This window comes from Bombina bombina, chromosome 8 (genome assembly GCF_027579735.1).
Source record: "Bombina bombina isolate aBomBom1 chromosome 8, aBomBom1.pri, whole genome shotgun sequence".
Lineage (NCBI taxonomy): Eukaryota > Metazoa > Chordata > Amphibia > Anura > Bombinatoridae > Bombina > Bombina bombina.
In genome coordinates, this window is record NC_069506.1 from 334,560,229 (window position 1) to 334,574,060 (window position 13,832).

At 39.7% G+C, this 13,832-nt stretch overlaps 1 protein-coding gene across 1 annotated transcript; it reads right to left on the minus strand.

Annotated features, from left to right (window-relative positions):
- Window positions 1-9,053: 9,053 nt before the first annotated feature.
- LOC128639032 (uncharacterized) lies at window positions 9,054-9,614 on the minus strand. Its single transcript, XM_053691174.1, has one exon. The coding sequence runs from the start codon at window positions 9,612-9,614 to the stop codon at window positions 9,054-9,056; it is 561 nt and encodes a 186-aa protein (XP_053547149.1).
- Between the last annotated feature and the right edge of the window lie 4,218 nt (window positions 9,615-13,832).

The window sequence follows — 13,832 nt, forward strand, 5'->3', positions numbered from 1 at the left end:
GGTAATTGGGGTTAATTTAGGGGGTGTTAGCTTAGGAGGCTTAGTAATTTAATTAGTTATTTGCGTTGTGGGAGTTTGGCGGATTGGGGGTTAATAGGTTAATTAGGATTATTGCGTTGTGTGGGTTTGGCAGTTTACGGGTTAATAGTTTTTAAAGGGTTATTGCGATGTGGGTTAATGGTGGATCAGGGGTTTATAGTTTTAATAGGTACTTTGTGATGTGGGTGAATGGCGGATTAGGGGTTAATAGTTTTAATAGGTACTTTGTGATGTTGGGGTTGGCAAATTTAGAGGTTAATACTTTTATTAGGTAGATAGTGATGTGGGTGAATGGTGCATTAAGGGTTAATAGTTTAATTAGGCATATTGTGTTGTGGGGGGTTGTCGGTTTAGGGGTTAATAGATTTATTATTAGTTGCGATGTGGGGGGATTGCGGATATAGGGGTTTTACGTGTTGGGTTTATTTTTGTGAGGCGGGTTAGACTTTTATGGGAGATTTGACTTTTTTTATTTTATTAGGCCCCAGCAGTTTCTAAAGTCCAGTAAGTCACTGGCGACTGCAGAAATTTGTATTTAAGCTCATTTCTGGACATCCCTAGTTTATCTGATTTACGGCACTTTATGAACTGCCGGCGGAGATTATGTGATTCCCCAATGTGCGAGGTGAAATTACGGGCGGCGCGGGTTTCAGCAGTTGCGCTGAAGCTTGCGCTGCATATGTAATCTCGCCCCAGGAGTCCAGTGTCCAGAATATATATTGTTTATACTCTACTTAACACAGATGTTGCAATTGAAGATATAAATGGAATTGTGGGCGTTTCAGAAGGCCAAATTCCTTCTCTTGAGATCAGAGTCTGAACTGAGATTCTTCAAATTCCTCTCTAAAGACAGGTAATGAACAAGGGGGAATGTTGGACAGAATAATAATGGGGTTGGCTGTATTTTGCTGAGACAAACTATGCATTTATTGCTGGGATAGGTTCAAAGAAGGGTAATAAATAGTAGTGGTCAGAAGGTCTAAACCTTAAAGGGACACTAAAGGAAAAAGTTAACTTTCATGATTTAGATACAGCTGCAGTTTTAGAAAACTATTTTCCAATTTACTTCCATTATCAAAATTTGCAGTCTTTTTATGTGCACACCTTCTGAAGCACCAGCACCTACTGAGCATGTGCAAAAGTGAGCAGTATATATATATATATATATATATATATATATATATATATATATGTGTGTGTGTTTTCTAATTTGCTAATAGCTGTCACATGATACGGGGGGGGATTACCTTTGAAATGTGTTAATTATTCAATTCTGCTTTATTTAATGGTCCTTTAATCTATGAGAAGTCTGATCTTTACACAACAGGCTCCTCTAACCCAAGGCCGGAGCAACAATATAATGTTTTTAAAACATTTTTTTGATGTTCGTATCCGTGACAGTAGAAGTCATTCTATGCCACAGGGAGTTTCAGTGGAGCTGACCTCGACACTCGCTGCTCTGACTACTGATGGATACAAATCTCTTTTAATTACGCAGTTTTGCAGTATGTTTTTTTACCAATATATTAATTTCTCAAACAAACAAGACAATGGCTTAGATTTGTGAAATAAATATCTGCAACTACACAATTTAAAAAAAAAATCATTAAGATTTTGTACCCAACTATTTTCACTCTTCTTTATAATTTTATATTTTTTTACAGCTATAGTGCTAGTTCATGTGTGCCATATAAATAATATTGTGCTCACTCCTATGAAGTTACCTAGGAATCAGCACTAATTGTCTAAAATGCAAGTCTGTCAAAAGAACTGACATAAGAGGGCAGTCTGCAGAAACGTAGATACAAGGTAATCACAGAGGTAAAAAGTGTATTAATATAAATGTGTTGGTTATGCAAAACTGGGGAATGGCTAATTAAGGTATTGTCTATCTTTCTAAACAATAGCAATTCTGGTGTAGACTGTCCCTTAGCAAATAAAGTGAAGCTTTATTAAAGGGATACTAAACCCATCTGTTTTCTTTCAAGATTCAGTTATAGAGCAGGCAATTTTAAGCAACTTTCTATTTTACTCCTTTTATCAATAGAATTCAACTAAATAAAAGTACTTTACTAACAATCTATTGCACTTATAAACAACATTGTCCAGCTTTAATCATACTCACTCTATTACTGATATACAGTATTAGATACTCTTTTGTACCACATCTCTTATGGTTCAATAGATGCTTATGTAAAACATTAATACTTTATAAATACAAAGTCAGGCAAATGTGTTTAAATATAATTGCATCAATCTCTTCCTTATATTTGCTGAAATAAAGAATTCTCTTTATATACAATTTAGCAACTTAGTTGCAATATTATTGGATAGATACAAGCCTGTGTTTTATATCAATGCATTTGGGAAGCAATTATAACATATTGCCAACCACCAACCTGATTCTTAGAAAAGTCATGGTGTCAATAATGATTGTACTTTGACTAGTACAGGTTGTGACACAAATGCCTTCATTATTGTAGTGACTATTTCTCATAAAAAATGTATATGTTATAGTTTGAATATTAAAAATATATAGATTTTTAATATCCTATACAATAAGTGAATAATCATCATTGAATAATCATAGTCCTACACACATACAGACAATACTTGGATAGGTATAACTATCCTTAATGTATTCCCATTTTTTAATTTAAGAATACATCTTATAATAAAAGTTATGTTTTGACTTGCACTCCTTAGTGCTGGGCAGTGAATCTAAAGTCACTAAACCTCGTGTTTTTTCTATGTGTATTTAGCCTTAAATTTATATTCTTGGGTTAGTTTGGTGGAGTGCTTGGAAGTGTATACTTTTGTCAGTGTGTGTACAACAAGATGACTGTGCAACTGTAATAGACACAATAAAATAGCTCCTCTCCCCATAGATGTACCAGAACTATAAGCTCTCTGAGCCTGAATACTGGTGCACTCTGCTCACAGTATATTTGCATATGCCACTGGAAAACAATAACTTTTACATGATGCATTTTTGCTAACGGAAGTATATTGCAAATAAAAATTATATTTAAATATAAAGTGCACCTCTGCACAATTACATTTTTACCTTTCTATCCATTTAACCTAGAAATACAGAAAATCTAATACAGAAAAGGAGGGAACAAAATATACGTTTTAGTATTTGTTTTCTAGTTCTCTTGGTCTGAAACTTGAACATACTGATGAGATGTAATCAGAAGGGTACGCTAATTACATTTGTTAGGAATTATCTCAGGCACATTTATAACACCAATGTCCAATTTAAAAAGAAAATTGAAGGTGTTTTCTTTTGTTGGACAAGTATATATATTTTTAAGACCACAAAAAGGTTATGTAGATCTCAGCAATGCTAAAGAAAGTGTATAATACAGAATAATAAAGAAGTTATCAAGTTAACACTATTGGTATCTACATCTTTAATTACATTAGTATCACTTTAATTTCATGTTACCCAGATGGGTTACACGTAACACTATACTTATGTTAGTGCTTCACTGAGTGCATCCAATATGGTGGAGCATCTTATGGTCAAAGGGCATGGGGGGGCAAGTTCAGGGATCCAGAACTCATTGATAAGCTGTTTAACTCTGGGAAAGGAGGAGAGGCTGGTGAGTGCTTTATTCACAAGTTTTCCAAGGAAGGGGGTGGGAGCTTTCCACTGCACGAAAACAAAGGCTCAGTTGTTCAGTCAAAGCACAGATGGAGTTTAGGAACAGGTGCTGCCAAGAAATAGAGAAGAAATTCAACTCTCAGCAGCATGATTACAAGATCCAGAAGGCTACATACTGTACTGTGGGTCCAGGATACAGAACACGGATCCCCTGTTTAATGGAAGAACATTTTCTGTCACCAGTTCCTATTGTATGTGAATGGATTGGGAGATAGATGGAAAGACACAAGTACAAAAACAGATATTTGTTTTGGTGGTGATTAAACAGAGAGACAGACAGGGAAATAATAGACAGATGGATAGACACAAGTACAAAAACAGATAATATATATTTAGGTGGTGATTAAACAGACCGATGTACAGATACTGATAAATATATATATATATATATATATATATATATATATATAAATATATATATATATATATACTGTATTTATAAATATTTTTATACATATATACAGTATCCGCAAAAGTGAGTACACCCCTCACATTTTTGTAAATATTTTATTATATCTTTTCATGTGACAAAACTGAAGAAATGACACTTTGCTACAATGTAAAATAGTGAGTGTACAGCCTGTATAACAGTGTAAATGTGCTGTCCCCTCAAAATAACTCAACAGACAGCCATTCATTTCTAAACCATTGGCAACAAAAGTGAGTACTCCCCTAAGTGGAAATGTCCAAATTGGGCCCAAATAGCTATTTTCCCTCCCCGGTGTCATGTGACTCGTTAGTGTTACAAGGTCTCAAGTATGAATTGAGAGCAGGGGGATAACTATCAAGCCGTCAACCGCAAATACGCTGGAATTCCGCAGCGTAATTGTTGCAAGCTTGATCCGACCTAGTTATCAAAGCCTACAGACGGACAAAAGTTGAAATCTGTGACGTAACATATGATCCGCCGGTCTCAATCCAACGCATATCAATGCTTACGTCATTACAGATGTTCTGAATACACATTCCTCTCTATTTGACACTTTTTCAAAGTTATCAAATAGTTAACAGATATGCTTGCGGCCATTCCGGCCCAGCGTACCTGGTTTTCAATCCGCCACCCTGGAGGCTGCAGAGGCCATAGGAATCAATGGGAGTCTGAAAGCAGCGAAAGCTTACGTTCGATGCTGGCAGATATCCCATTGATTTATATGGTAGAAAACATGTAACGTTTACACCTAACATAAGCCCCGAGTCTAAACACCCCTAATCTGCCGCTCAGACATCGCCGCAACCTAAATAAAATGTATTAACCCCTATCCCACCGTTCCTGGACCCCGCCACCACTAAATAAACGTATTAACCCCTAAACCGCCAGCCCCCCACATCACCATAAACTAATGTAATCTATTAACCCCTAAACCTAACAACCCACTAACTTTAAATTAAAATTACAACATCCCTATCTTATAATAAATTTAAACTTAGATGTAGAATTAAAATAAACTATTTTTAAACTATTAATTAACCTACCCGAACTATTATACTACACTTAAATTAAACTACCAATTAAATTAACTAAATTACATATTAAAAAACCCTAATTATTAAACTCAAATTATTTAAAAATACTATTTAAAAGGGCATTTGTATGGGCATTGCACTTAAAAGGGCATTTAGCTCTTTTACCTGCCCAGACCCTCTAAAAATAAAACCCATCCAAAAAACCTTAAATAAACCTAACACTAACCCCCGACGATCCACTTACAGTTATTGAAGTCCCGCTTGAAGGATCCTTCCAGCCGGCAAGAAGTCTTCATCCGGGCGGCAAGAAGTCTTCATCCGGGTGGCAAGAAGTCTTCATCCGGGCGGCCTCTTCCATCTTCATCCAGCCAGCGAAGTCTTCATCTTGGATCACATCACTTGCATTCAAGTTGCAGTTTACGGCGGCGACCTCATTAAAGAGGAGCTCCGTGCCGGATGTCTTCAGGATGGACCCGCTCCGCCCTGAATGGATGAATATAGAAGATGCCATCTGGATGAAGACTTCGCCGGCTGGATGAAGATGGAAGAGGCCACCCGGATGAAGACTTCTTGCCGGCTGGATGGATCCTTCAAGCGGGACTTCAACAACTGTAAGTGGATCGTTGGGGGTTAGTGTTAGGTTTATTTAAGTTTTTTTTGGGTGGGTTTTATTTTTAGAGAAGGGTCTGGGCAGGTAAAAGAGCTAAATGCCCTTTTTAAGGGCAATGCCCAAACTAATGCCCTTTTCAGGGCAATGGGGATCTTAGGTTATTTTAGATAAGGTTTTTATTTGGGGGGTTGGTTGGTTGGGTGGTAGGTTTTACTGTTGGGGGTGTTTGTATTTTTTTTTACAGGTTAAAGAGCTGATTTCTTTAGGGTAATGCCCCACAAAAGGCCCTTTTATGGGCCAGTGGTAGTTTATTGTAGGCTAGGTTTTTTTTTTTATTTAGGGGGACTTTTTTATTTTGATAGGGCTATTAGATCAGGTGAAATTCATATTTATTTTTGATAATGTCTTTTTTTTCCGTAATTTAGTGTTTTTTATTTTTTGTAACTTTGGGGGGTTTAATTGTTTTGGTAATTTAGTCATTTTTAATAAGGTTAAATAGTATATTTAAATAATTTGAGTAGGGTTAGGATTTTTTAATATATAATTTAGTTAATTTAATTGGTAGTTTAATTTAAGTGTAGTATAATAGTTAGGGTAGGTTAATTAATAGTTTAAAAATAGTTTATTTTAATTCAAAATAAATTTATTACAAGATAGGGATGTTGTAATTTTAATTTAAAGTTAACGGGTTGTTAGGTTATGGGTTATTAGCTTAATTTAGTTTATGGGGATGTGGGGGGCTGGCGGTTTAGGGGTTAATATGTTTATTTAATGGCAGTGGGGTCCGGGAGCGGTGGGATAGGGGTTAATAAGTTTATTTAGGTGGCGGCGGGGTCCAGGAGCAGCGGAATAGGGGTTAAACATTTTAGTATAGTGGCGGCGTTTAGTGACAGGGTATAAATAAAGTTGATAAAAAGCCGAATAGACGCGAGATTGATGACTACTAGTTAACAACAGTCCGATGCTCATCGCCCCCTACTTAGTGCACATCTTTTTGCCGGCTTTTTTTTATAAATATGGAGATCGTATTCAGGTCTGCAGCCGCGATGTTAGGCGAGCGTATTGGTGCAGTCGAATTCAATAAAGTTGACGGCTTGATAGATATCCTGTCAGTGCTCAGACAATACGCCACACACTGCATCAAATTGGTCTGCATGGCTGTCGTCCCAGAAGGAAGTCTCTTCTAAAGATGATGCACAAGAAAGCCCATAAACATACTGAAGCAGAGCATGATCCCCTCCCTTCGGAGACTGGGCCGCAGGGCAGTATTCCAACATAACAACCCCAAACACACCTCCAAGATGACCACTGCCTTGCTAAAGAAGCTGAGGGTAAAGGTGATGGACTGGCCAAGTATGTCTCCAGACCTAAACCCTTTTGAGCATCTGTGGGGCATCCTCAAATGGAAGGTGGGGGAGCGCAAGGTCTCTAACATCCACCCGCTCCATGATGTCATCATGGAGGAGTGGAAGAGGACTCCAGTGGCAACCTGTAAAGCTCTGGTGAACTCCATGCCAAAGAGGGTTAATTGCACAGAAGAAATCAATACAATCTCTTCCAATAGAGGGCGCTAATCAATAGATAATATATATATATATATATATATATATATATAAGGAATGAATAGAATATCAATACAATAACTCAATATAGATATATAAAAATATAAACAATTGTCAAATTATTCAGTTGATAATGAGTGTATATAAAATTAGGTTGAATGATAAAACGTCTGTAAAAAGGAAATAAACTTTTCAATCAATGGGTAAACACCCACTTATTGAATTTATGCAAACCTCATAAATATAAACAGCATAGTCCCAACATATATAATGTCTGAAGTATCCAAGGGTTATTTCAAACTTCTCTTCCAATTGGAGGATACCTCTGAGAATCCAAACAAGTGCAGCACTCTCTTTACACCTTGGTGACAGATAATCTAATACAGAAATACAAAAAACATAGAGAAGCGCATGTGTGTATCAATAGTAAAGGGTGTGGGATAATTGCAGATAAACCCCTGTGTCAGGGTACTCACATTTCCCAGAATCACTCAGACAGTACTATTAGGTGCAGGCTGGATATTTTTACAGCAACCCAGCTTACTGTTCTGTCGAGTGCAAACACTCCCAAATGTGAATGCCTTCCCAAGAGGGTTAAGGCAGTGCTGAATGAATTCCAAAGAGGGTTAAGGCAGTGCTGGATAATAATGGTGGCCACAAAAAATATTGACACTTTGGGCCCAATTTGGACATTTCCACTTAGGGGTGTACTCACTTTTGTTGCCAACGGTTTAAAAATTAATGGCTGTGTGTTAAGTTATTTTGAGGGAACAGCAAAAGTACACTGTTATACAGGCTGTACACTCACTACTTTACATTGTAGCAAAGGCTGCTAGTGGTCTGTGGGTGTGGCTGGGTAGCTAGGGGTGGAGTGGTTACATTCAGGATGTGAGGCTGCTAGTGGTGTGTAGGTGTGGCTGGGTAGCTACGGGTGGAGTGGTTACATTCAGGGTGTGAGGCTGCTGGTGGTCTGTGGGTGTGGCTTGGTAGTTTTGGGGGAGTGGTTACATTCAGGGTGTGAGGCTGCTGGTGGTCTGTGGGTGTGACTGGGTAACTGGGGGGAGTGGTTACATTCAGTGTGTGAGGTTGCTGGTGGTCTGAGGCTGTGATTGGGTAGCTTGGGGGGAGTGGTTACATTCAGGGTGTGAGGCTGCTGGTGGTCTGTGGGTGTGGCTGGGTAACTGGGGGGTTACATTCAGGGTGTAAGGCTACTGGTGGTCTGTGGGTGTGACTGGGAAGCTGGGGGAGTGTTTACATTCAGGGTGTGAGGCTACTGGTGGTCTGTGGGTGTGACTGGGTAACTGGGGGGAGTGGATACATTCAGGGTATGAGGCTACCAGTGGTCTGTGGGTGTGACTGGGTAGCTAGGGGTGGAGTGGTTACATTCAGGGTGTGAGGCTGCTGGTGGTCTGTGGGTGTGGCTGGGTAGCTAGGGGAGGAGTGGTTACATTCAGGGTGTGAGGCTACTGGTGGTCTGTGGGTGTGGCTGGGTAGCTAGGGGTGGAGTGGTTACATTCAGGGTGTGAGGCTGCTGGTGGTCTGTGGGTGTGGCTGGGTAGCTAGGGATGGAGTGGTTACATTCAGGGTGTGAGGGTACTGGTGGTCTGTGGGTGTGGCTGGGTAGCTAGGGGTGGAGTGGTTACATTCAGGGTGTGAGGCTGCTGGTGGTCTGTGGGTGTGGCTGGGTAGCTGGGGGGAGTGGTTACATTCAGGGTGTGAGGCTGCTGGTGGTCTGTGGGTGTGACTGGGTAACTGGGGGAGTGGCTACATTCAGGGTGTGAGGCGGCTGGTGGTCTGTGGGTGTGGCTGGGTAGCTGGGGGGAGTGGTTACATTCAGGGTGTGAGGCTGCTGGTGGTCTGTGGGTGTGGCTGGGTAGCTGGGAGAGTGGTTACATTCAGGGTGGTTACATTCAGGGTGGTTACATTCAGGGTGTGAGGCTGCTGGTGGTCTGTGGGTGTGGCTGGGTAGCTGGGGGGAGTGGTTACATTCAGGGTGTGAGGCTGCTGGTGGTCTGTGGGTGTGACTGGGTAACTGGGGGAGTGGCTGGTGGTCTGTGGGTGTGGCTGGGTAGCTGGGGGGAGTGGTTACATTCAGGGTGTGAGGCTGCTGGTGGTCTGTGGGTGTGGCTGGGTAGCTGGGAGAGTGGTTACATTCAGGGTGTAATGCTACTGGTGGTCTGTGGGTGTGGCTTGGTATCTTGTGGTTGGAGTCAGGGCACTTTTGGCATGTAAAGTTTGTCTCCAGGTTTGCTTTGTAAATTAGGGACATACATAAGGCAGGTGAACCAGCAAAGGGAGAATCGAGTTCAAAACCCTGACACTCCTACATAATATAGGATGGTTGATATGATTTACAGGGAACTTAAATGGTTTTAAAAACGTTCTAGCATTCTTATATGATATCTTAAAGGGACATTGCACTTAAAAATGTCCCAGCTTTCTTAAATTTATACATATTAAAATTTACTGTGCCATAAAAAAATGTTTAGTAAAAGTTTTTTTAAAGTACATTAAAACTTATTAGTTGTGTTAGGGTGGATGCAAGTGTTCTGTTGGAAGGATATGACTAGGCAATCCAAGGCCCAGTTGGGAAGGGCACATTTCACCCTCTAAATTAATCCAAGTACCAAATGGAGTTTCTTACCTGTTGCTACTTGCATAGCAGACAGATCTTGTTGGCTCTGTGCTGTAAGTGGTTCACACAATGGTATGCAAATTTAAAAAATGGGGATGCCTTGCACCTCCCCCTCGGAAATGACAATTATATAATATATAGGGTGATACACACATATCAGGAGCACTAACAAAGTATCGTTTTTCCAGCATGTCTTCAGTATGGCACAATGAAGAGCAGGAGGTGTGTATTTAGGCTGGTGTAGTGTCTCTGCGTTAGATGCTAGAAAGTCCAAACAAGTACACAGTAGTTCTTGCAATCATGGTGTGCTTGAGAGCCCTGCTTTTATATTCCTTTAAGATTAAAATGCGATTGAAATAATAAATGGGACTACTGATTGTTATCTGTTACCTAGGAGCATAACTACATGGGTCTCAGAGGTCTCAATTAAGACTCAACCTCAACATCTAGGGGTGACTAGGCAATCCAAAGCACACCAGGGGACAGCAACTTTCACCCTCTAAGTTAGCCCACGTACGAAGTGGAGCTTCTTCCCTGTTGCTGTTTGCATAGCAGACGGGGCCATTTGGCTCTGTGCTGCATGAGGTTAACAGAATAGGATGCTTTGCACCTCCCCCTCGGAACTTCCACTGATGAGAATTCTGTAATTCTGTAATCTCCAAAGTGCTGGGGTCCGGCTTTTATATTAAGCCTACAATGTGGCTGAAATATTAAATGGGACTACTGATTGTTATCTGTCACCAGGGGCATACCAGAATTCTCAATTTAGACTTGGCCATTACATCTAGGAGCCCCATCTGACCCTATAGTTAGTAATGGCCACATTTGAAATGAAGCCTACATAGTTATGCTTTTTCAGGAAAGGATACCTATAGAACAAAGTAAGTTAGATAATAGAAGTAAATGGTAACATGTATTTCATATTCTATGCTTTCTGAATAATGAAAGAAAAAATTTGGGTTGCACATCCCACAATTACTGCACACGGCATCATGTTCATCCATCACTAGCAAACTCTAGATCTCCTACATTGCAGCTTTGCTTTGGAAGCAATATTGTGCATGCAATCAGCTTAGTGTTATTATAGTCGTATATGAAATTGGCAACGTGTAACGTTTCCTACCAGAAAACTGGAAGCTCATAGGAAAGTTTTTTTTTAATTGCAACCAGAAAAGTGGTTGTGGCTATTAATAAAAAAATAACAACGTATGAAATATTTACTGGACAGAAAATACATAGCGGCTAATAGAGGCTGAACTGCTCATATGTATCTGCATTAGTGCTGGTCTGAGGTGGGGATGATATAATGCAGCCCAGTTTATTAACCCCTTCCTGTCTGTACTTATTTGTCTACATCAGGACAAAGTTTGGCTGTAAATAAATAAGTTAAAAAGTGAAATCACGCGATCGTTTATGCAATCGTGTTATTTCAATGATGGGATCGTGTCTGGGGGGAGTGCTTATATAATGCTAGGCACGCCCTCAAGCCTGAGATCCCATTCAGGAAGTGCCTTTGGCTTCAGTACAGCCAAAGGGCTAGGAAGTTCTATGCCGTCCTAAGGGTGTTAAAGCCCAGTACAGTTAGGACGGCATAGAGCATCCTAAGGGTGGGGAGAGGTTAATATAGCTCTCTTAAAGGGGCATGACACAAAAACAAATCTTCCATGATTCCGAAATACAGTGCAGTTAAAAGAAAAAAAAATTCTAACCTTATTATAAAGTGTATTTCTTTCTCCTGGTATCCTTTGTGATCTTTATAAGATTACTTCAAAGCAATTCCTTTTGATGAATAGGGACAAAGATTTGTAATGCATCCTATGTAATCAGGAAGGAGGGGGGTTGGTCTACACAGCCAAGAATCATTTGGTAGAGTAAATACAACTGCTGTAACCAGTTTCATCTGGGGTTTTACAAATAAAATGAATTATTTGGTGTACACAACCATATATATATATTAATAACATTTACAGATATCCTGACAGTTGAAATGTAGCCCCTTTCAGTGAGAGCATACCAAGGTAGAGTGTGTATGTGTCTTAAAGGGACATAAAACCCAAAATGTTTATTTCATGGGTCAGACAGAGCAAACCATTATATACAACTTTCCAAATTACTATATAATTACAATATATTACAATATATTACAATATATTATTATATTATCAAATTTGCTTTACCCTCTTGGTATACTTTGTTGAATGAGCAGCAATGCACTACATGGATCTAGCTGAACATATTGGGTAGCCAATGACAAGATGCATATATATGCAGCCACCAATCAGCAGCAAGCTCCCAGTAGTGCATTGCTGTTCCTGAGCCTACCTAGGTATGCTTTTCAACAAAGATAAAAAAAGAAAAATGTAAATTTGCTGAAAGTAGTGAGTAAGAATTTTGAAATTGCACTACCTAAAACATCAAAGTTTAATTTTGACCTTCATGTTTTTAAAGTCGCCAAATGCCCTGAATTGTTATGGGGAGTTATATTTTTTTAATATAACCAGAGGTGCATGCAAATTAATGGGGGTTTAAAAAAATAAAATAAAAGTAAAAATAGATAATATAATATGTCCCACACACTTTCCACCCTTGATGTTAAGCTTGTTGTCAAATTTTCACAGCTCCAGATTTTCAGTCGAGCACCACCACGATTTGTGTAAACCAATAATTTGGATCTGTCACCTCACCACTCGATTCGTCAAGTTCCCCACACCCAGACAAGATCACAAAGAGATGACACACCAACACCTTTGTTGTTAATAAGTATGGCCACAGCATATGTATTAAATGTAAAATGTGTTACAACACATAAAACATACGACAAAACAAAGTGTAATGTAAAATACACAGCCCAGCGATTCCAGTCTAAAATTACCCCCATTCCCTCATTATGACAAAGCTGTACTAGGCATAACACCAGGACACTGGCAACTTCACTTGAAGAAACTACAGTCCCAATGAGTTATTTCAGTGATCTCCCACCCCATGGGGAGGCTAACCTAAAACCACTCTGGCCATGGTCAAATATGCCTGAATTAGTAGGACTACACCCCCACAACTGCTGTGATAGAAACCCATCATCCAGGGAGGGAACTTATTCTGATTCCTAGCTAACTGGCATACTGCCGCTTCCTGCTCTGACTTTATAAACCACCTAATCAAGACTCACCCACCAGGAGCATCCTTCCTCCTGTGGTCAAAAGGCCTTCTACCTTCCCTCTGGATCCAGGGTACCTCCATGACTGCACAATTTGTCAAGCTCCCCAGCCTCAAATAACATCTCAAAGAAATGACACCTTTGTTGGTAATAAGTCTGGCCACAGCATGTTTATAAATTGTAAAATGTATTCCAAAACATAAATACCATAAAACATTGACAAAGTGCAATGTAAAATACTCAACCCAGCAGTGTTATTCCGACCTGAACCCCATTTCCTCATTATGACCAGGCCGTACAAGACAAAACACCAGGACATAGTCTGTCTACTCATGAGTAATGAGCTATTTCAGTGCGCTTCCACCCCATGGGGAGGCTAACCTAAAACCACTCGGGCCATGGTAAATTTTGTCTGCATTAGTAGGACTAGAACTCCTGCTAAAGACTGAGCTTAATTACAGCCCAGTACCACCACTCTTGACATCGCCCTCTGCCGAATCTCTGGGATCCCCAAAAGGAATAGCTTCAAAACTAAATCATTAAGATGCACCCCATCTTGCAAATAGAATTCACCTTGACCAACATCCTCCAGATCAAGATGATGAACCACTACTCCCCTAATTAGTCTCATAAAAAAGGCGACCAATTTATTATTCTTTCTCCTACTATTATCCAGCTTAACATGATAACATGTTGAC

Coding starts and splice junctions, on each gene's coding strand:
- LOC128639032 (XM_053691174.1), bottom strand. CDS start 9,614: ATGTCCCTAATTTACAAAGCAAACCTGGAGACAAACTTTACATGCCAA.